General features: G+C 38.6%; 1 protein-coding gene across 1 annotated transcript; it reads left to right on the top strand.

Moving 5' to 3' along the window:
* On the top strand, nucleotides 1-25613 carry LOC149317240 (ubiquitin carboxyl-terminal hydrolase 14). The gene is made up of 16 exons (XM_089517150.1): nucleotides 1-192; nucleotides 3917-4062; nucleotides 4358-4390; nucleotides 6157-6261; nucleotides 8321-8424; nucleotides 10345-10403; nucleotides 12690-12820; nucleotides 14088-14168; nucleotides 14818-14906; nucleotides 15366-15480; nucleotides 16942-17007; nucleotides 17777-17869; nucleotides 18788-18916; nucleotides 20554-20614; nucleotides 22805-22912; nucleotides 24892-25613. The coding sequence occupies exons 1-16, from the start codon at nucleotides 177-179 to the stop codon at nucleotides 25041-25043; spliced, it is 1488 nt and encodes a 495-aa protein (XP_089373276.1). The 5' UTR covers nucleotides 1-176; the 3' UTR covers nucleotides 25044-25613.

Here is a 25613-nt window from a genome sequence, read left to right as displayed (position 1 = left end):
TGCGCAGCGGGGCCCTTTGCAGCGTCATCCTGAGGGGCCGGTTTGAATGAGACCCCGGCGGCGGCGGCGGCGGAGCAGAAGGAAGGCCGGAGGAGGAGGAGGAGAAGGAAAGGGAGGCGCCGCCCGAGCCCGGCCCCGCTGCAGACCCCACCGCCGCCGCTGCCATCGCCATCGCCATGCCGCTCTTCACCGGTGAGCCCGCCTTCGCTACAGAGGCCTCGCTCCTGGGAAGGAAGGCCGGTGCTCGGGCCTTTGGGCTCCGCTGCGTCTGGGGGAAAGTGGCTGGGCTTGAATGGAGCCCGCATGGACATGGCGGGAAGACTCCGTCCTCCTCCCCCAGGAACTGTCCTCCATGGCGGCTTTATTATGTCCAGGAGGGATTCCAAAGGGTCCTCCATTTTGAGCAGGACTGAGGTGGCCAGACTTGGTCCTCCTCCTTCCCCAGAACCTGTCCTCCATGACAGCCTTTTGAATCAAGGAGGGATTCCAAAAGGCCAGGGAGCTCAGGCTTGGCCCTCTTCCTTCCCCATTACCTGCCCTCCATTTCGGCCTTCTGGGTCCAGGAGGAGATCCAAAAGGGCGTTGCAGGGCCCGGTGTGCCCAGACTTGGCCCTCCTCCTCCTCCTTCTCCAGGACGTGTTCCCAAAGGCCCTCCCTATTGAACAGGCTTGGTCCTCCTTTTTCGGGGCCTGTCTCCCATCCCAGCCTTCTGTCCAGGTCCTCTGTTTTGTCATGACAAGGGCGACCAGGCTTAGTCTTCCTTCTACAGGATGTTCTTACATTCCAGCCTTCTCTCCAGGAGGATTGCAAAAGGTCCTCCATGTTGAGCAGGACCTGGCCTCCATTTCAGCTTTCTGTCCTGGAGCAATTTCAAAAGGTCCTCCATTTTAAGCATAACTAAGAAGCATGGGATTTTTGTTTATATGACTGTTTTTAGATTTTATTTGGAATGCCTTTCATTTTCTTGCATGTTCTGCATTTTGTGGTGCCTTGCCCTCCTTTGCGGCACAGACATAGGTTTTTTGTTTTCATTGTTTTCCGGTGGCAGTTTCTCTCTACCTAGAAAAAAATGGCTTTCCACATACATTGCCTTCTCATCTGGGGTGATTTCGAGCACTGTTTTAGCACAGGCCGAGCGCATTAATTTAAGCAGCAAACCCACAGCGTGGGACTGGCTTCACCTTACAGGAAAATTATACAAGTCGGCCCCCACATTTGCATCTTTGACTTTTGCGGCTTAGATTATTTGCAGATTTGATTAATATGTTCTCTTTAGGCATTGCTAGGTCTTCCAGAGAAACTCTGCAGGAAGTTGACCATAATGTCGTGTTCCTCAAGAAAAGAATCCTCTGGGCATTTGTAGGTCCTCCAGCATGAGTCTATAGTCACATTCTGGCATTGTTGACCATAGAGTTGTGCTGGAGGACCTAGAGATGCCTAGAGAGGTGTTCTCTCAGGTAAAAATAATAGTTGGTTTTCCCACTTTCACAGGGATCTTGCACTCCTAACCCCAGCAAATGTGGAAGGCCCACTGTAAATGGTGGTGGTGCCCTTATCAGCAGATAAGATAGTATATTGGTTACAACCCCACTAGCTGAAGAGCGATATTATTTTTTCTGGACTGAATGACTCAACCATTGTATATGAACTGAACTCCTAAATATATGGGAAGGAAGAAATAGGCTGCTGGTATGATCTATGTATTTGGTGCTAATAGCTTATTAAGTACTGTATAGGGAAAAAGTAAAATTACAAGTGCAAAGGATTTGAAAGACACAATAAAGTAGATCCAAAACACACTGCAGAAATAATCCAGTTTGAAGAGTTCTGCCCTGGCACCAGAACTCTTCAATAGAAAAGACTAAATGTCTCGCAAAACTACAGTTCCCAGAATTCCATAGCATTGAGCCAGGGCAGTTAAAGCAGTCCCAAACTGGATTATTTCTGCAGTGTGATTTGGACCGTAGTTATGTTGAAAGTTTGGGATTTGACAGTGGATAATAGAAACAATGTGGCAAAATCTAGTAGAAGAGTCCAGTGAAGATGAAAAGAAGCTGCAGTGGTTTCATGAAAAACATCATTGCCCGTTCTGAGATTTTTGTATGTAATAAGAAAACTTGCTGTTGTTGCTGTGTACCTTCAAGTAGTTTCTGACTTATGGCTGCCCTAAGGTGAGCCTATCATGGGGTTTTCTTGGCAAAGTTTCTTCAGAGGGATTTGCCAGTGCCCCTTTCTGAGGCTGAGGGAGTGTGACCCACCCAAGGTCATCAAGAAGGTTTCATGGCCGAGCAGTGAATTAGACCTGTTCGCCAGAGTCATAGTCCAACACTCAAACCACTACGTCACACTGGCTGGAGCTAGCTGAAGGTGGTGGTTGTGTGCCTTCAAGTTGTTTTTGACTTACGGGGATCCTAAGGCGAACTTATCATGGGGATACTAAATATAAACAGTAGATTATAATGAAGGAAAGCATACCGAGTACTATTGGGACACTTCCCCCACTCTTAATTGAATAGGTAACACGTGTGCTGGTTCATTTGGCACAAAACTGATATGGAAGAAGGGATGGTAGTATCGGCAGGGGATAGTAAGGATAGTCGTGGGGATAGATACAGACTTTTCATAAAATGTCAGATTTTGTGAAGAAAACATAAAAATCCACCTTACGATTTGATGCAGTTATCATTGTCTTTAGGGTTGTCTCTACAGAAATCAGTGGGTGTCTCCTGGGTCAGGCAGAGATACAGCGGTTGATATAGCCAGCTGTGGTGCTTGGGGAGGCCCACGGCTAGTTGGGCACTTCCATGTGAACAGTGAGACTCCAGTGATTGTCCCAGAGGTGGCTTTGTAGACTTAAAATAGAATGTCAAACTCAATGGTAAAAGGAGCGGAAACTGTTACCTATCTTCCCAGTCCACTTCTGAACTGCTCTGTTGGACGCATGTAACAAACTATTAGCCACATACATGCTTGCAGGAATAATAAAACATGTCATGTACAACCCTGGAAGTAATCTTTTCTGATGGGGCCTATTTTATAAGGTCGGTCAATATGTGTTGCAAAGTTCATTATTGGAAGCAAAGGTCCAATGCTACTGTTAAATGTTGGTGGATATGTTTACGTGACATGGCAAGTGAGGGATCTAGAAAAACCCTGGTTTGTCTTGCTGGTGCACATTGCTCCAGTGCTCCTGCTTGCACAGGAATGGCTAAATAAATCATCAAAATCTGCTTTGCAGTTGATTTATCATGCTGTGTGGATGAGCACATTTCTGCCTGCAGTTTATTTCCTTCCAACCAAACCAGATAAAGAAATCGAGAACTGATTCTGGATTCTCTATCTGGTTTGTCTGAAGGGCAAACCAGGGAAGGAAAACTGCCTTCTGCAAGCGTACCTGATGAACCAACAACAGAATGAAGCCAAGGCCCCCATGGATCTGTGGCACATGAGTCATGCAGATGAAATTATTTGGAAATATGCAGGTACTCCATTTGTGGACCTCAGCCACAAGTTTGCTCCTCATGCTTTTAGCAAAAAGTGAACAAGAGATCTGATGACAAAGCATCTAGCCCAAAAGCACCATATAGTTATTTATTTATTTATTTATTTATTTATTGAAAGGTTTAGTTGTGACTTAAAAGAGTTTTGATCTGGCTCACCTACAAAATCCTTTAGGTTTCATTATAAAACTTAAACAAACCTGACTTTACAGTATTTTATAGACCTGCTGTGACATTTCAGTGTTACTGCCATTGAAACACATTGTTTCATCTGTCATTTATATACTGAAGCTGTATTGTTAAATTAAAATCTTAGTGGACTCAACTACATATGACAGTTTGCAATCTTAATGACTAATAGTTGTTGATAGAATTAAGACCTTTTTTGACAATCTCTTTTTTTCCTTTTTTTACAGTTAATGTAAAATGGGGCAAGGAGAAATTTGATGGAGTGGAGTTGAATACAGATGAACCTCCAATGGTATTCAAAGCTCAACTTTTTGCTTTGACTGGAGTTCAGCCTGACAGACAGAAAGTAATGGTGAAAGGTGGAACTGTAAAGGTAGAGTTTGGTAATAATCTTATCGTATTTTAGATATTATATTTATTTAATGTAGATTTGAGCAACAAAAATGTTCGCTTGTTGCTTTTCTAGAAGAGCTGCCCTTAAGTAAAAAAAAAAAAAAAAAAAGACAAGTGACAGGAAATGATGTTTCTCTTATGTACTCTTCTTGAGTCATAGCTATGATAATCCACAGGCTTGCTAATATCTTGCCTTGAATTTTGAATTGTCTTTTAGTTCTGTGATATCTTAATGTTATTCCATGGGAATAATTTATTTTGTTTTGTTCAATTAGGATGATGACTGGGGAAACATCAAAATAAAAAATGTAAGTATAGCTGAGCAATTGCATTAGATAATTGCTATGCCTTGGATCGTTCCATGAATAGAAAATAGTTAATATTCACAGAATGATGTTTTTCAGCCTCTCTCTGTTGGCTGCAGGCTGAAAATGTTCTCCATATATGAGGGAAACTCTTGGGAATGGCATGGGTATGGAGCAGGATAGGGCTGCAGATGAATAGTATTTTTGGGATAAGTTACGCTCCTGGTGTGTCAGAGTGGGGAGTTGTATTGCCTTCCAGAGGTTGTTGAACTGAAGCTTCCTGTAGTCCTTGGCAGCATAGCCAATTAGGAAAAAGTAGGAATTGTAGTTCAAAAACTGAGGTCTGCACAATTCCTATCCCTATCTTAGCTGAACAGAGGAGCAATTTAGGAGCCAACCATGCATTTATGAATTATATAAAATTTCTTCTTCATATTATAGTATTGACAGTCATATTTGTTGCTATTAGGGAGCATACTTATCAAATTTGCAGATGACACCAAATTAGGGGGAATAGCTAATACCCCAGAGGACAGGATCAAGATTCAAAATGACCTGAATAGACTAGAAAGCTGGGCCAAAGCTAACAAAATGAAATTCAACACAGAGAAATGTAAGATATTGCAATTAGGGCGAAAAAATAAAATGCACAGATATAGGATGGGTGACACCTGGCTGAATGAAACTACGTGTGAAAGGGATCTAGGAGTCCAAGTAGACCACAAGTTGAACATGAGTGAACAGTGTGATGCGGCAGCTAAAAAGGCCAATGCTATTTTAGGCTGCATCAATAGAAGTATAGTGTCTAGATCAAGAGAATAATAGTGCCACTGTATTCTGCTTTGGTCAGGCCCCACCTAGAATACTGTGTCCAGTTCTGGGCGCCACAATTCAGAAAGGACATTGAGAAACTGGAGCGTGTCCAAAGGAGGGCGACAAAAATGGTGAAGGGTCTGGAAACCATGCCCTATGAGGAACGACTTAGGGAGCTGGGGATGTTTAGCCTGGAGAAGAGAAGGTTAAGAGGTGATATGATAGCCCTGTTTAAATATTTGAAAGGATGTCATATTGAGGAGGGAGCAAGCTTGTTTTCTGCTGCTCCAGAGAACAGGACCCGGAACAATGGATGCAAGCTACAGGAAAAGAGATTCCACCTGAACATTAGGAGGAACTTCCTGACAGTAAGGGCTGTTCGACAGTGGAATGCACTTCCTCGGAAGGTGATAGAGTCTCCTTCCTTGGAGGTCTTTAAACAGAGGCTGGATGGCCATCTGTCAGGGATGCTTTGATTTGGATTTCCTGCATGGCAGGTGGTTGGACTGGATGGCCCTAGTGGTCTCTTCCAACTCTACGATTCTATGATTCTATGATTCTATGATTCTATCTGTTGGACTTTTTAATGTTATTTGTTCTATTGTCTTTTGGAAGAAGTAAACATTAAGATAGAGGTTGGATGTCCAACTTAATAGGTGATGCTTTTATTTATTAACAATAGTGATTACTCTGATATTCTAGTTAAGAGAAACATTGCTGCTCCAAAATTTATGAAATTTGTAAACCATCATGTATTTTGTTTCAAACTTCTTGAGAACATTCTGAATTGCTGTCATCAGATGGACTGATTCAATCAAGGCCATAGCCCTGAGTTTTCAAGAACTGAGTAGGATATTGGTGACCAAGGTTTCTGGAGGTCTCTCATTCATATGGTGACTGTGGTTGAAACCAACTTGACAGCAAATAACAAACCTTTATTGCCTTTTTTTGAACAGGGGATGACGTTATTAATGATGGGTTCCGCTGATGCGCTTCCTGAAGAGCCAGTAGCCAGGCCTGTCTTTGTGGAAGATATGACAGAAGAACAGTTGGCCTCAGCTGTAAGTCTGCTTCTTCATTATTGTCCCAAAGTGTGAATTACTGCAAAACATTGTATCACTGCATATTTAGTGAAAAACAAATGCATTACGAACTTGCTTACTTTTCTCACCAGAAGCCAGCATGTACAGAGCTACAGAAGTAGTGCTGTAAACTTAAAAAGGAGTTGGGCTTACCCCCCTTCACTGAGAAGCAAACATATTGAGAGGCTATGTTTTTTCAGATAGCCTTATATACTCATGTACAAGTCGGCCCCATGTATAAGTCGAGGGCAAGTTTTGGGGACAAAATTTTGGATTTTGCTATGACCTGTGGATAAGTCGAGGGTACAACTTAGGGGCATGTAGCAAAGGATGTAAATGACAAAGCCCCCTTCATGCACGCATGCTCTCCTTGTAAAATTCTATCAGGGCAGTTTCCCTCCTCCCTGGGAAAGAGAGAGACATACACACACACTCTCTCCTTGTAAAAAAAAGCAATCAGGGCTCTTTCCCAGGGAGCAGGGGAACAGCCCCAATTGCTTTTTGTGAGGCATGTATTTTGTGTTTGGATTTAAGATAACATAGATTAGCATTAAGAATTTAATAGGAAATTTGATTTATCTAACTTTTGAAGAACGGAATTATTGATATACTAATAGAAGAGATAGCTTAATAGATAGGAAAACTTGTATATAGTTAGAGGTTTAAGTGTGAAAACAGAAATGAAAGCTAGATTGATTTAAACATCACTAACACTTTGACGATAGGAAATAATTAATGAATTTAATTGTACTTTTGTAGTTCAAGAATCTGATTTGTAAATTTTAATAATGAAAATAATGATGATGATGATGACGACTGTGGAGTCCCAAATGTGGGGAAATGCCCCCATCTCCTCAGGCAATGTGTGTGGATGTTTTAATTTTTTTAAAAAAATATTTGAAAAAAAGTTTGGGCCAGGAATTTAAGGGAGTCTGTAGGTGTATCAGTTCATGGGCTGTACTTCCCTACTGCTGTTCTGAGCAGTGATAATAGTTATTAGCCAGTAAGCATCCTTTCACCCTGGTTATAATTCATAACAAATGTAATACTATTTAATTAATACATCTTCAGTTGTAATATTTATTACATTAATTAATACATCTTCAGATGCAATATTTATTGTCCAACATGTGAACATTAGTGATTGCACCATTCCTTTATACTGAATATAATGCTAACCAACAATGTTTAAATGCTACAGCACAATCTTGTCTTATAGTCTGTCTTCCTCTCCTCCTTTCTTAACTGTGTTCTGTCATATCCAAATCCTGTTTAACTAACACATCTTCATTCTCTCCACATTCTGACAACTTCACCTATTTTTGTTCTCTCCACCAGTTATTGCCCACATGCAAAAATGCCTCTCCCAACGTTTGGCACCTCTCACTCAACCATCATATATACTTCTAATCATACTTAGCATCTTATATTATATTACATTATAATATACAAACAAAAACTACAGTTATAGTTTATGTGATGTCACAATGACCAGCACTTCAAATTGTGCCTGAAAAGGAACTGGTATTTAGTAAAGTTGTTGTACTTTGAGAGTAGCATGTTCTAGTTAAAGGTCTGAAACATTCCAAACTAGATGAAGTTGGTTTATTTGTGATGGCTTACAGATTTGTCTTAGATAAGATAATCATAAATAACCAATTTCTTCTAGTTCAGAATGCTTCCGCAAACTATCATTTGGGCCCTGAGGATGGTTCTGAGGGCATTTTACAAAATAACATACAAAACAATACCAAAATTAAAAGAGAAAAGCAAAAGCAGCAAATTTAATCCTTTGATTTAAAAAAGAGAAATGTTTTTAAAGCCAATATCATAGTGCTTTTGGTGTCTGCCTTAAAAAGCTGATCTTAACTCCTGGAGAAAATTGGTGGTAAGGCGTACAACTAAGCCTCAGAAGATAACTGCCAAGTTCATAAAAAAACCTGTTGAACCATGATGTTGAGAATATATTCCTAGAAGAAAAGTATTAAAGTAACAGGTCTCTCTAAAATTTTCAAGCACTTATATATTTCTGTGACAGATGGAGTTACCGTGTGGCTTAACAAATCTTGGGAATACTTGTTATATGAATGCTACGGTTCAGTGTATTCGCTCTGTGCCAGAACTGAAAGAGGCCCTCAAGAGGTAGGTTTTATAACTATATAAAATATTGTTAATGTTATTAAATGTTTCTCAATTTAACTGTTCAAAATAGTTATGAAATGCCAGTACTTTGAGACTGGGTTGCTACTGTTCTAACATGAAAATTATTCAGTGGGCCTGCGTCATATGCGGCTGCGCCGGAAAAAAAGCCTCTTGCGCCCCGGAAGGAGTAATGGGGCATGCGCCCGTGGCATGCACCCCGTGGCACCCCATAGGCATGAGACCCATTGTTTCTTATGGGGCTTTTTCTCTTACGCGGGGGGGGGGGGGTCTGGAACGGATCTCCGTGTAAGAGAAGGGCCCACTGTATTGATGGGAACTAAAGCACAACATAAGATGAAATTATTGGTAGAATTATAATCATTCAGTTCTGGAATAAGATCTACTTCTGGACAAATCACATTGTATACTGTAATTATTATAAAACTATTCTTGCATAATTTATTCTGTAATATTTTCAGCATCTTGTTAGCTGTTAAGAATGTGATAGATTCAGTACATTTATATTGCTTTGTAAGAATACTTATGCCTGACAAATCCTAATGTACTATATCATGGGATATGAAAGTAACTGATATACTAGTACTTTAATATTAAGTAGTTGGTACAAAATGAATTTGCCATGCCTTGAAAAGAGTGTCTTCATGCTTAATGTTACTTCTGTGTGTTCTTTACTGCCACTTTGCTCCTGGTCTTTGTGAATTCATCAAGAAGCAGAATAGGCAAAGGTTAGTCTTGCTAGCACTTTACAGATGTAGGAATCTAATGAATGACTTGTTTAACTCATTTATTTATAAAAGGGGATCTGCAATATTTTAAAAGCATTCCAACAATCTTTTGTAGGAATAGCTGTTCTTAAAATCCTTAATTTAGATCAAAAAGTTCCTTTCTGGAAGTGGAACTCACTCCTTGCATACAGCAGTCTCTTAATTTTTGCCTTTCCTGTGGGCCTCTTCAGCGTTTCAATCTACTGGCCCTTTGATGTGACCTTTCAGGAGGTGCAAGGGGATGATGCATTAGAGAAAGGAAGGGTTGGAGATCCCTGCTGTACAAGTGGAATTTGGATCCGTGTTCTTGACTTTTATCAGAACCTTCATTTTGACTGTACTTTGAATGTTCCCCAAACATTTTAATGAAAAGAAAAGTAAGTCATGATAGGTCATGACTGCTACATGACTCAGCATACTTTGTACCTAACAGTTACAATTGTTTTAAAATGCATCAAACAAGGTGATTTTTTAAAAAATAAATGATTGCAAAATGTAGAGGATTATTTGATATTTGGGGGATTTATTGAGCTGGCAGAAGTGATGGAAGAGGAAATGGCATGGGATATTAAAGTGCACAAGTTGTTAGTACAGATATAAAGTTACCCATATTTCTTTGTGCTGTTGAGACCCCCTTCTCATTCTTGAATTACCCTCACTATGTCTAAAAATGATTGGCTGGCTTATCTGCATAGCTGGAGAGATTCTATTTCGAAAGAAATGTATGCTCTCCTTTCCAGTTCCCTGAATAGGTCAAAGCAATGCAGTGATAAGTTAAACCCTCATCTCACTGAATTCAGCTGCAAGGGAGAAGCAAGTTTATCAAATTTGAAGATATATGGACCTTATAATGCTTTAGAAGCATTGCATACACTTATTTTATTTTGCTTTGATTTATATCTCACCTTTGTTCCAAAATAGGATCCAAAATGGCTTTTTATGCTCACATCTACATGACCTTTTCCTATTAAAAATAATAATGCTAGTAAGAATTGTCAAAGTTTCTACCTTTCCACAAAATAGCTGTGCGACAAGTGCACAGAAGATGCTCATCTTGCTGAAGTCCACTTCAGTGTTATTTGTATGTGTTATTGCTTCTAAAGCTGAACTAAATTTATTTTAAATATTTGTTTAGGTATGCTGGTGCCTTAAGAGCTTCAGGGGAAATGGCCTCGGCTCAGTATATTACTGCAGGTTTGTATCAGAACAGCAATGTGCAAGCTCCTTTTGGTTACTTGGAACAAAGCATACAGAATTCTGTTCATGCAAGAGTGTTTTTTCCCTCTTTTATATTCAAATTTCTATCTCTCTAGCACCACTTCAAATATCAAGTGTCCTTTTGAACTCTAGGCTACTGCACTTGCGCTCTTTAAAATGTAGCTTATCAAAATAATGTCCGTTGCCACAAAATTGCCACTTACAGATGTAAAGAGAAGCTTTTAAAAGTCTAAGGTTACTCTGAACTAGAAAGTGCACTTTGGAATATAGCAACTGCTTGACCACTTTGTTTTCTCCCCCCCCCCCCCCATTTGTGATATATGTCACTCCATTTAAAGAAAAAGAAAAAATAAAGAAGTAAAGGTACAGGTTTGAATGTGCCTGCTGTTTCTAAAGGTTTAAAAGCCATTCCTTTTTTTGCTCCTTCAAAACAAATCTATTGAGTAATATTTCTGAATTTTTTTGGCATTGTCCTGGCTTAGGACCACTTGCAAGGATGTATCATATTTGATCCAATTGTGTGATTATACTGATCCTGCTTTCTTAAGCTGTTATAGAAACCAGCATTAAAAAACAAAACAATGTGTTTTGTTTGGTTATTTAAAGTTGAACTTTTTATCCAAAATGGTAATCTCTGGATAAATTCCATGTTTCAGTGTTAAGTTAGCAAAACAAAACAAAACTGTTGAGCAGCTTGCATTTAGCTGCATCTGTCAGGGAAGTATAAAATTGGTTCTGTGACCATCACAGAGGGTTAAGGAACATAGGGCTGTTCTGTGGTGATCCTCTTTCTCATTTATTAAAGGGAGGGCTGGGAGGCAACTTGTACCTTTAATTGAAATGAAAAAAGAGGCATTGTATGCAGAGCAGCTGTTTATGTCTCCTCTTTGGGTGGTTTACTTAAAGTGCTGCTGGACTGGTAGTGGTGGGTGTGTTTGCCCACATTCCTTTCATATATTTTATATATACTTTCATATGCTTTGTGACCTGATACCAAATATGCAAAGTCTTAAAGAGAAGAAGCAAAAATGGAGGCAAATCCAGGAGAGTCCACAGAATAAGCAAGAGACATACTTCAAGATTCCTAAAAGATAGTTGCTTTACTAAGAAAGTCCGACATATTTTGGAATATGTGTATTTATAAGGTCTACTTCAAGGAGCTATATAAAATAATAAAAGGAAAAAAATGTAAATACATAATATCACATCACATTAAGTCAATATCACATTAATAATAATAATAATAATAAATAAACTGTTTATTTTTATACCGCTTTTCCTTGAGATCAAAGTGGTGTACATTTTATAATCTTTACATGCTTAGAATCAAACTCTAGAACTTTCTGAATCAGGGATTCAAACCAAAAAGGTCAGGTGAGTAGTGTTTATTGGTTTAGGAGAACATTTATAACCACTTGCTGATCAATAACGTTTGTGATATTATATAAATTGTGAAAAATGCTTTTACTTCTATATTGTGTTTTAATGTAATTTCAAGTGTATAGCTTTCAGAACATAATAAATTTTCCCTTTGAAATCTCAGGCATAATATCATGACACACCATTTTAATCCTTGCAGATAGGAAATTGCACATTTATGTAAATATGTGGGTCCATTTTTAATGGCTTACTTGAATCTTTGTATGAGGAGGGTTTTTCCCCTTTATATACGTTGACCACTGGGATATTATTGAAACCAAATGTCATTGAACTATGTATGTGTATGTTTCATCGTCAACCAGTATTTCCCTATTTTTCTGAGATACTCAGATTGTGCTTTAAAATGTGACGGTGTGAAGTGGCAATTGTCAAAAGAACAAAATGTGTTGCAAGAGTAGTGCTGCAAGAGTAATGGTTTAAGGAGCATGTGTTAAATTTTAAAGCACTCATTAGCAAGTGATTTATTGATTATGCAATGTTGCCATATAGTAAGACTTAAATCCTACTCTTGGTCTCAACAAGCTAATTGAATAATTATCAGTCTGCAATTTTGTGAGTTCCATTGATTCTGTGAGTTTAATAGTAACAAACAATAGGCTTCAGGTCTAAGCTTCCCCATGTAGTCTTTGGCAGCTGTGTGATGTATTCAACCTTCTTTTGTAGTAGACTGGTTGTGCAGATGATTCAGAAATAGTCCTCGACTGAAAAGTTCTACTATAGGCATAAGGGATTTTATGGAATTGGTAGCATTAATTATAATTTTAGTACATTGTGATGTAATATTTAATCTCTTTTTGAAACTAATTCTGTTTTATTTTTAAGCTCTTAGAGATTTATTTGATTCCATGGATAAGACCTCTTCTAGTATCCCTCCCATCATTCTCCTCCAGTTTTTACATATGGCCTTTCCCCAGTTTGCAGAGAAAGGAGATCAGGGCCAGTATCTTCAACAGGTAAATGCTTTTCATCCATTTTCAATGTGTAGATAGCATGTTTTTTTCTAAAGGAATACATGTGTTGTTCAAGAAGCCTCACAACTTTAGGGGTTGAGGCAATAGCATCATGCATATGTTCATGTGTACTCGAAATTAGTGGTTGTACTGGTATGCTTCCTTAGTGACTTCTGTCAAATAAAGAAGGACATTTTTTAAAGAACATTGATACTTTATTTATTTATTTCATTTATTTATATGCTGCCTTTTTACTGGATTAAGGGTGGTTTAGAAAATAAGCTAAAAACAATACAGTTAAATCATCACTTTAAAATAACATGTTAAAATATATATAAAATCATTCAAAAGCATGCAAAAATTAAAAAACAAAGCACCTTCCATTTCCATAAGAAGCTTTCCTGCAAGCAGTTGCTCATTAATAGCTTGCTTAAATGGTAACTCCCTAAGAGCCATCAGGAATACATCTAGATCCGTAAGTCTCCTGGGGCAGACCATTTTAATTGATTCCCCACTCCTACAGAGGTTCTGAGTCAAAGTGAGTCTAAACCCCACCAAGTAGTGCTCAGTTCATAACAATGAAACTACATAAAGTTCCTTCACACCCAGATTACTGGCATCCTGCCAAGTCTTGAGCTGCTTCAGATATAGCAGTCTCCATGTACAAGAGATGAGGGGATTCCAACATCAGTGCTGGGACAGACAGGAATACTATTGAGAATAGGGTTGGGTGGTACACGATCAGATTCTGTCCCAGCCATCCACTTTCAAGAACACACCCTCACACAGCAGACTGTGGGACAGAGACATGGCGTCCTGATAGATCACTGCCACTCTGTTTCCCCACCCTCCAGGCCTTGCCAGCTGCCCTAGAGAACACAGGTGGATAAAGCTGGGGGAGATTAACCCTTCTACCTTCATCCAGCCAACTCTCTAATACAAGCCAGATCAGCATGCTCATCCAGGATCATGTCCTGGATCAAAGATGTATTTCCATTTATCAATCTGCCATTGAACAGCAGCATTTTCAGCCTATGAAGTTTGTTACCAAGGCTGCTTCAGATTCAAATGTTTGTAGTTGTATCCAGTCAGTTGGATCCATTCTCCATTGCAGATAGAGTTCCATTTAAATCACTGGCACACAAATTATCGTGACTATCTTAAATCCTGTTCATTTAAATATGCCTAAGTCTACGTTATTTGCATTATTTTTGTCAACTTCAAACTATCAGTATGTCATATATTGGCTTTTGATCTGTTTCTTACATAGGATGCCAATGAATGTTGGGTACAGATGATGCGAGTACTGCAGCAGAAGCTAGAAGGGATAGAAGGTGATACAGTTATGGAAGTAAGTTACTTTTACTGTATAAGGGGAAGAAAATACTAGCACATAAACTAGCACACAAACTCTGTTTAGCCAGGGTTTTGACTATTTTCTCATTCCCCAAATTTTTAACCTTTTAGCCTTTAATCAATAACATTCCTAAAAGCTTAGTGAAAAGCTGAAGTGTTAGTGAAATTGTAGAGACTTCTCAAATGTATATTTTATGGCATAAGAGAAACCGTATACCATATACTGTGGGGTTGGAATCTTTACACGCTAACACTTGCATATTGAAATACATGAGAGTACTTTTGAGTAGCCACAGTAGAAATATGAATTCATGAGTGCAAAGTGTAATTATTAAGAGTTGGCAATCAGTGGCTTTTGAATGTAGAGAACCACTAGACATGTTCATGAAACCTGGTCTTATTAATGTACTCTCTCTCCTCTTTATCCCAAATGTTGTAGGATGGTTCTCAGAGAGCCCCCCCCCCAGCCCTACCCCCTTTTGTCCAAACTGAGACTTATACGCAGCTCTAATCAATAGAATACTTAAGTTGTAGGAATGAAAGGAGTTAGCAACCTATATATTGTGGCTTACAGAAATTTAAAATTTAAAAAATTCTTTCTTTCTTTCTTTCTTTCTTTCTTTCTTTCTTTCTTTCTTTCACAGACTGACTCTGGAGCTTCAGGAGCAGCTGCAGCACCTCCTAAAAAGAAGAGCTTGATTGATCAGTTTTTCAGTATTGAATTTGAAACTACGTATCCTATACAAATACAGAAGGGGTGGTCATGATAATATAGGCAGAGTTGGGATTTGTAAATTTTGTTTTCATAGGAATAATGCTCGCTAGCTTGTTTGTGATTATTGCCTGTGTAGTTTACAAAGCAATAGATAGATGGAAATGAAAAATGTAAATTAAGAAAATTTCAGAAAGTGGGAGCTATGTTTTTTTTTAAAAAAAGAATGTAACAGAACAGCCATTTTGCATTGAAACTATGTTTTTTTAAATGTCATGATGCACAAACGTATCTTGTACTGATTACAAGCAAAACAGCTGGTCACTGCAATTAAAACAGTTAATATAAACACTGAACTTAACTCCTGAAAAAAGAATTAAGCATTGTTGACACATTTCAATATTACATTAAGCTCTATAACTTTTAAAATGGAGCAGTAACACGTGTCTTCACAATTTTTATCCTTAATGTTATGTAAAGCATGAAATGTACAGAAGCAGAAGAGGAGGAGGTCACAAAAGGAACAGAGAATCAACTCCAGCTTAGTTGTTTTATCAATCAAGAAGTTAAATATCTTTTCACAGGTCTTAAATTGGTGAGCAACTTCTAGTATCTTTAGGAGAGCTTTCTTTCTATAGAAAAGGTATTTGAAAGGCCCTAGCTTCAAAACAAGCCAGAAAGGGTTATGGATGGTATTAGCAGTAATATTGTAGATCATTTGATTAAATTTTGATTTTTAAAACATACCAAAACTAGTCCTGTAATCCCTAAGGGGCTTCAGACTCCAGTGTCAGTAGATCCCCTTGAATTGCTTTGGATGGCTTTTGGTGGCGCAGTGGTTAAATGCCTGTACTGCAGCCACTCACTCAAAACCATAAGGTTGCAAGTTCAATACTAGCCAGGGTTCAAGCTTGACTCAGGTTTGCATCCTTCCAAGGTCGTTAAAATGAGAACCCAGCTTGTTGGGGGGCAATTAACTTACAGTTGTAAACCGCTTAGACACTGCTAGTTCGGTTTGACGCAGTATATAAATGAAGCTGTTTGTTTTGTTTGAAACTGAGAAAATACAAAAGCAGTTTGTGATAGGCATTTGGGGACATTAACTTCTTAGTGGGAATTATTAAAAATCTTGCTGAATAAACCTGTTCCTTGCTTTGAATTTAAGCAGCTTTTTATATCACCATGATTTTGCATCTTATTTCTGTCACTCCCTCTTTCCATATGCTGTAGATAATCTTGGAGTATGACTAAGTGAACATTTGATGCTAATAAGAATACCAATATTGAAATAGGGCAACAGAATAAAATATTGCATACATGGTTTTAGTATGGGTTGTTTATCAGAGGGTACTAATGGTGGAACTGTTTTTGAGATAGCCATGATTATGCACCGGATTGTAAACAGAGAGAGGATGATTTGTAGGCCTAATCCAGAAGGTCTGAATCTATAAACTTAGCCAAGAAATTCCTACTCTTATTTCGAGTCTGATTGGAGATACCAGGATTTCTCTTTCAGTTAGTAGTTTCAGGAATTGTGGAAACAATCTGAAATTGTTTTGTATCTCCATCCTTTTCTTTACAGAGAGCAGAGGGTGGGAGAACAAAACAAAGAACTTATCGCTGGTGTTCCTGGGGGCTCCTGGAAATACAGTAGGCCCACACAGGCTAGCCATCTGTTGATTGGAGCTCCTTCAGATCAGTCTGCCCCAGATTAGTCAATGGTAGTACATGCATGCAACTGTGCCAATGCAGGCATGTGCATGTCACAATCCAGTGACTAATATAGGCTTGAACTCCCATATTTTTCCTATCAGCGAGGCCACCCTGAATGGAACCACTGCAGATGGGAAGAGTGCACTCTACTCACTGAGAGTCTTTCATTACTTCCCCATCCTCCTTCCTGCAGAACTCTTCCCCTTTTAGTTCTGCCAGAAGAACTTTGTCTTGACTGATGCTACACATAATAGAAATTGAAGTAAAAGCTTTGCAAGGGCAGGTTTAAAAATTGAGATGATAATCTGACGTGATATGATATAATGTTATGTTTCTGTTTCAGCGCCTTCAAGAAGAAATTACTAAACTGTCTCCAACCTTGCAAAGAAATGCCCTTTACATAAAATCTGTAAGTAGCCTTGGTTATCTCTTGTGTTGAGTGCCTTATAATTGCATATAAAGGCAAAATATAATTAGTATTCCCAGTTGTGAGCTAGAACATGGCCACATAGCCCGAAAAATCCACAAAAAACCATCAGTGCCGGCCATGAATGCCTTTGGCTTCACAGTTTCACAGTGGTTCATAGAACTGCAAGTCGCTATTTATTGTAAAGTTGGGGGTGGAGAAGAGATGCTGCTCTACATGAAAAGTGATGGGGTGAAAGCTCCACCTATGAAAGCAGAGTCCTGTTGTCTCCGTTGTCCCCCGGAATCCTTGGAAAAGGGTGGAGGAATCATTCCATTCCCTTGCATAGAGAAAAATAGCCTGGTGGCTGTCACAGCTGGGCTTTGCAGACCCAGTAGTATCTGTGAGCTAACATACATCAGTGGCATCCTTACCCACTTGGTGTGCACAGGGGTGGGGGTGGCAGTGGCCAAGAGGGTGTACTTGCCCTTTTTCTTTTGCATTGGCAGTTGCCTTCTCCTGCTGAAAGCGAAACTGCCACCATGGTAATACCTGGAGGGGTGCACTTACCCTTCTATTTAGTGCTAGTGGCCCTCTGAAGAAGAAGTTGCCCCCACTGCAGCAAAGCCAGAAGGGGCATGCTCATCCCAGTCCAGTCATGGATAATTTGCTGTTGTTAACCTCTTTTCATTGAAACCTTGAGTGTCTGTGTTTGCAGCTTAAGAATTGACTGTTTATCATGTTTTGTTGATCAATTGACTTATTTTTCTAGTCAAAAATAAGTCGCCTACCTGCTTACCTGACTATTCAGATGGTTCGTTTCTTCTACAAAGAGAAAGAATCTGTGAATGCCAAAGTTCTCAAGGTAGTGTATTTCAGATTCCGTAGGTTTTGGTATTCAGTCAGCCTCGTGATTGGCCAGTCCCATGAGTCACCAAGCTTCTGTCTGTAATGAAAGTGAAAGCTGTATCACCATACTCATGCCTTCTACTTGATTAGGTTCAAGATTCTTCTGCTAGAAAATGTGGTAATTAAGTTTGTAGGACTGGATTTTTATTTACAGTGGGACCTCGATATCCGCAGACATGCCATCCTCAGATATGAGCATCCGTGAATGGCAAGCCCGCATTGTCCCCAGTGGCAGCGTGTGTATGTGGCTGTGCCACCATTATGGACAATGGGACTTGAGTATTCATGGATTGTAGTATACGCGGGGGATGAGCATGGTCCAGAACGGATCCCCGAAGATACCGAGGCTCTACTGTGTTTATTGAATCTGAATTTATGAACTCCCTTTCTCTGGCAAGTGGTTATGAAAGGCATAGTATTACGAACTGTTATGCAAATGTTGCAGCTTAACTCAGCACTATTGTATGCTATGATACAGTCTGCTTAAAGCTTGGGAATAAATGTGGTGAAACATGCCTAGTATTTCAATTTTCCCCCGCAAGTCTTCACATTTTTAGGGCCATATCTCTGTGGGAGAGAACATGATTTGCATTCAAGACATTCCAGGCTTTGACTCTGGTGTGTCAGTATAGGGCAGGAAAATTAATTCTCTGAAACTCAGGAAAGATACTACCAGTCATTGAGGATAATATCATGTTACGTAGACCCATACTCGAACTTGGTATAAAGTGAGACATTAAAAAAAATATCTTAGGTCTCTATTGAAAATACTTGTTTAAACATGTTAAATGAATTGCATTTAAAATAGTAGTGGACAATAGTGTCTCTGGTGTTGATTAGCTAAACATTAAACCTTTCTTTTAATTGCCCTTAGGATGTTAAGTTTCCTCTTATGTTGGATGTATATGAATTATGTACACCAGAACTTCAAGAAAAGATGGTTCCCTACCGGTCAAAATTCAAGGATTTGGAAGATAAAAAAGTAAATCAACAGACAAAAAATGTAGGTGATCCCATTAAGTTTGTTATATCAGTTTACTAAATTTTAAACCTTAAATTCTAGTCGGTTGTGTGTAGGTGAACTCTTATTGCGGAAGTATACCATGCTGAACTTTTTAACAGTAATAATTTCAAATCAGTTTGAGGTATGATGAGTTGTTGTGGTGTCTAGTAAATCCTTGCGGCCACACTCGTTTTTATATAGATAACGAGTTTCACTTCTTTCTCCTTTCCCAAACTTCACATTAGTTTCACAAGAAAGAAAAGCTTATGAGAAATCCTACTTGTCCAGAGCAAAGTGACTAACTCCATCACTTATGTTTCTGACTTGACTTTTATTTTTGGAGTTTGAGCTTCTAACTTGGCACATTTAGGACTGCTGTTCAGAGGAGGGGAAACATATGTGCAGGCTTGAAGGACATGCTGAGGGTTGAACCAGTGTCTGAAATAATATGCAATTTTCAGATTTCTTTGTGTTGGTAATGCTTTAAACAGAACATTGAAATCCCTTTTGAAATCCAGTTGCCAGTGCCAGACAAAACAAAACAAAAAACATGCAGTGTTAAGTGCAACCTTTTTAGAATTAAAGGCTGATAAAACTTTGATGTTTTATATTTTGACAGAAAAATCTTGCTGTAATAAACTGTTGTTAAACCCCTGTGGCAAAGATGGGCACTGTATCTGCCAGGGGTCATAGGTGTGCCGCTCCCTCTTCCCAACTCCCTGAGCGCTATATTCCTTGGTACTCCATCATAATTTGTTTTTTAAAGGGAGTGTCTTTCATTTAACAAGATAGTTCTCATTTAAAACAAATTTGATGGAGAATGAATACCTTGTTCAGGAGCTAAGCAGGCTTCCAATAACACAATTTTTATTCTTAAACAAGGCTTTCAGATTCTATGTTTTTACATTTTAGCTCTTTTCTAATTGCTATAGAATTTCTATAGGATTTTATAGTGTGTTTTACTTGTTTTAGTGTTATTTTGTGTTATTTTGAAGTGGCCTAAGGGCTAATCAATAAACATTTCTTCTTCTTAAACAAGGCATACACTCCATGTCCACCTACCTTTACTGAACAAATTCCTTTTTAAAGGGAAAAAACCCCCAAGGTTTCTTCCTCTGGTGCACGAATTTTAGCAAAGGGGAATGAAATTGGCCCAGCAAGCAGTTGTATCATATGGTCTATATATTGCCTTAGACAGAGGGAACCAAAATAAACTCAGGAATTCTTCACAGTGGTTATTATATAATAGTGAAGCTAGAATGGACTTCAATCAGAAATTATCAGAACAGTAAAACTTCATTGAAATTAGATTGGAAATATGAACTGTTTAGTGATGGTCTGAATCTAGAATCCCCACTCCCCCAGAGAACTGTGTGTATCATAGAGAATATGTGAAGATTAGGGTTTCTGAATGTTCACATCTTCCTGCAGCCTCTCCCTGACCCTGCCAGACAAAAGGAAATTTCCCATGAGCCATAACACATAGCGTGGGTTAAAGACTTGTTTTTATATTTAAATGATTTCTTATTGGGAATGAGGCACTTGGATCAGTTGTTAGGGTTATCTTTTGATTGTATTTTTAATGTTACCTTACATTAAATTAACTCATTTAAACTAAAACCATGTTAATTTTTAAGTCTAGTAAAGGTGATGGTGCACAGAAAGAAGTTAAATATGAGCCGTTTTCCTTTTCTGATGGTAAGTGGACACTGAAGGAGGTATAGTCCCCAAATTTCAAGTTGTTCTTTTTAAAAATCGCACTTTAATTACCATAAGACAATATTCACTAATAGAAGGAACTTTAAACAACCAGAAGACTTTATTATTCTCATTAATTTCTCTGAATATAAAATGCAGTATATATTTTGGAATACTAGAGTGAAGATGTAAGCTTATGTTAAATGACATATACTGTTTTGCAGTAAATAATTAGCAAAAGGCTTCAAAGCTCATAAATGCTATAGAAATGGAGCATGGAAGAGCAGAAATGAGTGATTAGGAAGCTATTTTTTCTTTCAAGTAATAGCTTATAAACTTACAAGGGATGCAGTGGCTTAGCAGTTAAGACGCCAGTTCTAATGATCTGAAGATCAGAAGGTTGGCAGTTCAAGGACTGAGTGCTGTATGATGGAGTGAGCTCCCTTCACTAGTCCCAGCTACTGCCATCCTAGCAGTTCAAAAGCATGCATATGCAAGTAGATAGATAGGTACCACTTAACTGGGAAGGTAACAGCATTCGGCACAGTCATGCTGGCCACATGACCACCAGAGCAGGCCTTGGACAATGCTGGATCTTTGGCTTAGTAACGGAGATGAGCACCGCCCCTACAGTCAGTTACAATTAGACATTTATGTCAAGAAACTACCTTTACCTATTTTTATAGCATATGCAGTCAGCCCTCCTTATCCACTGATTTTTTTATCCATGGTTTCAAGCATCCACGGCTTTAAATTTTTTTTTAAAAAAAGTATAAATTCCAAATAGCAAACCTTGAATTTGCTATTTTATATAAGGGACGCCACTTTGTTGTGCCATTGTATTTAGTGGGACTTGAGCATCCATAGATTTTGTTATCCACGGGGGGTCTTGGAACCAAACCTCAGTGGATAACAAGGACCCTCCGTATATTACTTCTCCAGCTGTGTGCACTGTGTTACAGTGTTATGATTTCATTTTTCTTGACACTGATAATGTTTTTTATTCAATTTTCTTATGAACTTTTATTTATAAATTTTATTTTGACACTTATTTACTGAAGGGCAAGTGGAAGTTTACTTGTTTTAGTATTCTGCTGCAGGTAATTGATTTGAACAAAAATAATGTAGTCAGTGACTTATTTTCATCAGGCTACAGTTCCTTATGTGGTCACTATTTGGAAATACTGTGAAATCGTACAAATGAATAAGGACATGAGATCAAAATGCCCTTGCACCTCATATCCAGCATCTTAAGACCCAGGAGAGTCTTCTCTATGAAAAGCTCATTTTGATTTGAACTGAAGGCCATTCATACATACCAACCTATGCCTATTTGCACAAAAGTCAGCCTCAGATTAAGAAACTGGTCCTGCATACCCGAAACAAGCAGCACGTCAGCCCAAATTATGTCACATCTAGAAGAGTCTCTTCTATGACATGAAACATTTGAATTCCATCCCACAGAGACTTTCCTGGTTTAGAAGCAACTCGCAACTTGTTTTGGGTGCTCAAGACCAGTTGCTTAATTTTGAGCTGGTTTTTGTTCCAATGGGCACAGGTTGATATATTTGAATGTGTCTAGAAACACATTTGGGAGTTTCATCTTACAGAGCAGACTCCCCTAGATGTTTGAATCCATGTTTTGGGTTGATTTACACCTTGTTTTGAGGTGCGCAAGGCCAGTTCCTTATTCTTGAACAATACATAAAATAGACTGTTTACAAGCTGGATTTGGGGCGTAGGCCAATTTCAGCCTTGTGGATTTATTCATCTGTATGATTTAGCTCATTGTAGATATTTTGTGCAACTGGAAATGAGGAACCATATTCATGTTGATCTTTGTTAGCATTTCATGTAACATTGTTCCATTTGCTATGTATGTCTGTACAGTTCCTCAACAGCAGACACTCAGCTTAATTTTGCAAACCATTCTTCCTTTCATATTGTCCTTTGTGTACTTACATACCTTGGATGCTTGCTTCCATGGAAATGTATGTGGACTGGGATTTAGTGGTAAAACCCCAACTGACATTGGTTTAGAACTAAATTGTGTTAAAAACCTTAGTTTGATTTTTCTGGGGCTCTAATTCTGAAGTTTTTCATGAGGGTAACAAAAGGACATAGATAACCAAGTGCAAAGTGTGTTTTTCTGTGGTTACACTGTGGTGTTTTCTCTCTTTATCCTTCCAGATATTGGCTCCAGTAACTGTGGTTATTATGACCTGCAGGCAGTGCTAACACATCAGGGAAGATCTAGTTCTTCTGGACACTATGTATCTTGGGTTAAAAGAAAACAAGGTACTGAGGCAATGTTAGCAAAATAACAGTGTAACAGTGTTATTCAAAATGAAAAAGATACTATTAAAATATAAAAAGCAAAACAGTTTACAACATAGCATCCTCAGACTGTTCTTTAAAAACCTTCAGTTTTAAAAGCTAGTTTTAAAATACCATTTAAATGCAATGGGTGGAACACTGAGTCTAACAAGTATACCTGAATGTTCTTAAGAAAAAGCAAAGAAAATGATGAAATGGGGGAACATAGTCTACTGCCCCAATAATACATAAATTACAATAAATAATCTTTAAGACAAGACTTAAGTGTTAACACTTAAGCTTGCTAAAGCATTGAGAGATTTTAAAATGAAACACGAATCTGATTTCTGAGTAAAAGTTCAGGACTACTAGAATATGAGTCACACACCAATAAGACTAAATGAAGGCAAAGTCAAAATTTAAGTACCTGAGTTATGCTTTAGTTTCTGCAAACCCTATGTCACATTTCCAGACATATGACTGCATGTTCGATACAATTTAGTACCCTCAGAATACAGCTAAAGTGCATCAACGTTTTCTGTAGTCAAAGGGCCAAATCAGTCCATATAAAACTACCTTATAACAACGGAGTGTGTTAGTTTTAAAGACCTTTGGAGCTAGGGAACACTGAGGTGACCATGTATGCAGTAAACGTTAGTTCTGCACTGGAATTTGCAAGCTCTAAGTGTTGCAAACAGTTTTTCTCCAGTTGGAACAATACATTTCTTTAGAAAACTGGGCCAATGCAATTACTATATATATTTGACTATAAGTCAACCTCATGTATAAGTCGGGGTCAGATTTAAGTGCCAAAATTATGGATTTTGATATGACCCTTGGATAAGTTGAGGGTAAAACGTAAGGACATAATAACAAAGGACCTAAAGGATCATAGAATCGTAGAGTTGGAAGAGACCACTAGGGCCATCCAGTCCAACCCCCTGCCATGCAGGAAATCCAAATCAAAGCGTCCCTGACAGATGGCCATCCAGCCTCTGTTTAAAGACCTCCAAGGAAGGAGACTCTATCACCTTCCGAGGAAGTGCATTCCACTGCCGAACAGCCCTTACTGTCAGGAAGTTCCTCCTAATGTTCAGGTGGAATCTCTTTTCCTGTAGCTTGCATCCATTGTTCCGGGTCCTGTTCTCTGGAGCAGCAGAAAACAAGCTTGCTCCCTCTTCAATATGACATCCTTTCAAATATTTAAACAGGGCTATCATATCACCTCTTAACCTTCTTTTCTCCAGGCTAAACATCCCCAGCTCCCTAAGCTGGTCCTCATAGGGCATGGTCTCCAGACCCTTCACCATTTTTGTCGCCCTCCTTTGGACACGCTCCAGTTTCTCAATGTCCTTTTTGAATTGTGGCGCCCAGAATGAAGCAAAGCAAAACAATGTCAAAGAATATCCAAAATTCCAGCCGGCATAAATCTTTGTGCTCACTTCTTAAGGTTGGATGGACAAGAGAGTAGAGAGGGTCAGTGCTTCCAGGACAGATTATACTCTTGCCTTTCACCAGGGTATGGTTCCTTCTGTTAAATAAGAGTTAAGATACAGTACTTACATTGGCCCATGGATAAATCGACAGGTTTTTGACCTAAATTTCTAGACTTATATATGAGTATATACATTACCTAATGTAATTTGCCAGAATCTTAAGGACAGATTTTCCTTTTAGCAAAGCAGAGCTGTAAGATTCCTGAAGTCCCTCAAACTCTGACTTGTATACTACAATATAGAGACTTCTGTTATGATCGTTTTGGTCATGCTCTTTTAGACATATTAATCAGTCTAACATCTGGAACCCCGGTAATGTACTGTGTGTTAGCGGAACTGAATACATTGTACCTTTGTCTTATTGCTCCTTTACTTTGAATAATGTGGCTGCACTAGAACACTAACTTGGTAAATTGGAATCAATAATAGATCAATAATAACTTAGTGCTCTATTTCTATTCACAGATGAATGGATTAAATTTGATGACGACAAAGTCAGCATTGTTACACCTGAAGATATCTTGAGGCTATCTGGGGGTGGAGACTGGCATATAGCTTATGTTCTACTATATGGGCCACGCAGAATTGAACTAATGGAAGATGAAGCTGAACAATAGACTTCAATTCTATCTAGGTGTGAAATAAATTTCTTAACTCCCGAGCTTCATAGATGCTGAAAAATTGGTTCATACGAACTCTCATTTGGAGCCAGCAAGGAAGCCAGACCAGATTTTAAAAGATCTGCGTTAAAGCCACTACACTATGCAGCCACTCAATAGTGGCAGCAGGTTGATATTTCAAACTAGTCTTAATTGTTGTGTTGCAAAAATCCATTTTAAAAACCATCTAACTATTGGTAAAATAAGGTGAGATTCCTCTCTTCTCTAATATTGTCAGCAAGATATTTATTACACACCTACTCATGCATCATCTGTTGTTAACTCTTGCATGGTTTTTACCAGTTCAGTAGCTTTCCATTCTTTCTATTGTGTCTGATAGCTTTGTCAGAAAGGTGAAAAATCAATTGTTGCCTCAACATGTAATTCAGTGCTGCTGCCCATAGCCTATGGAAAAATGGCTGCAATCACGTATTTGTTCAGCCTGATGTGCCAACTCAGTCTGTTCTGTTGCTGGCATTTCATGACTTTAAATAAATGGTGTCAGTAATGACCATGCTTCTTACATAA

Source organism: Sceloporus occidentalis, unplaced genomic scaffold, assembly GCF_023333645.1.
Source record: "Sceloporus occidentalis isolate IW3139 unplaced genomic scaffold, rSceOcc1.0.p SCAF_3, whole genome shotgun sequence".
Lineage (NCBI taxonomy): Eukaryota > Metazoa > Chordata > Lepidosauria > Squamata > Phrynosomatidae > Sceloporus > Sceloporus occidentalis.
Note: the sequence above shows the minus strand (reverse complement) of the source record. Positions and strands in the feature narration are given on the sequence as shown.

Bases quoted from the DNA above. Each gene is read 5' to 3' on its own strand.
- LOC149317240 (XM_089517150.1), top strand. The intron at 17,008-17,776 runs GTAAGTAGCCTT...TTATTTTTCTAG, and splicing joins ATGCCCTTTACATAAAATCT to TCAAAAATAAGTCGCCTACC. The intron at 22,913-24,891 runs GTACTGAGGCAA...TTCTATTCACAG, and splicing joins TTGGGTTAAAAGAAAACAAG to ATGAATGGATTAAATTTGAT.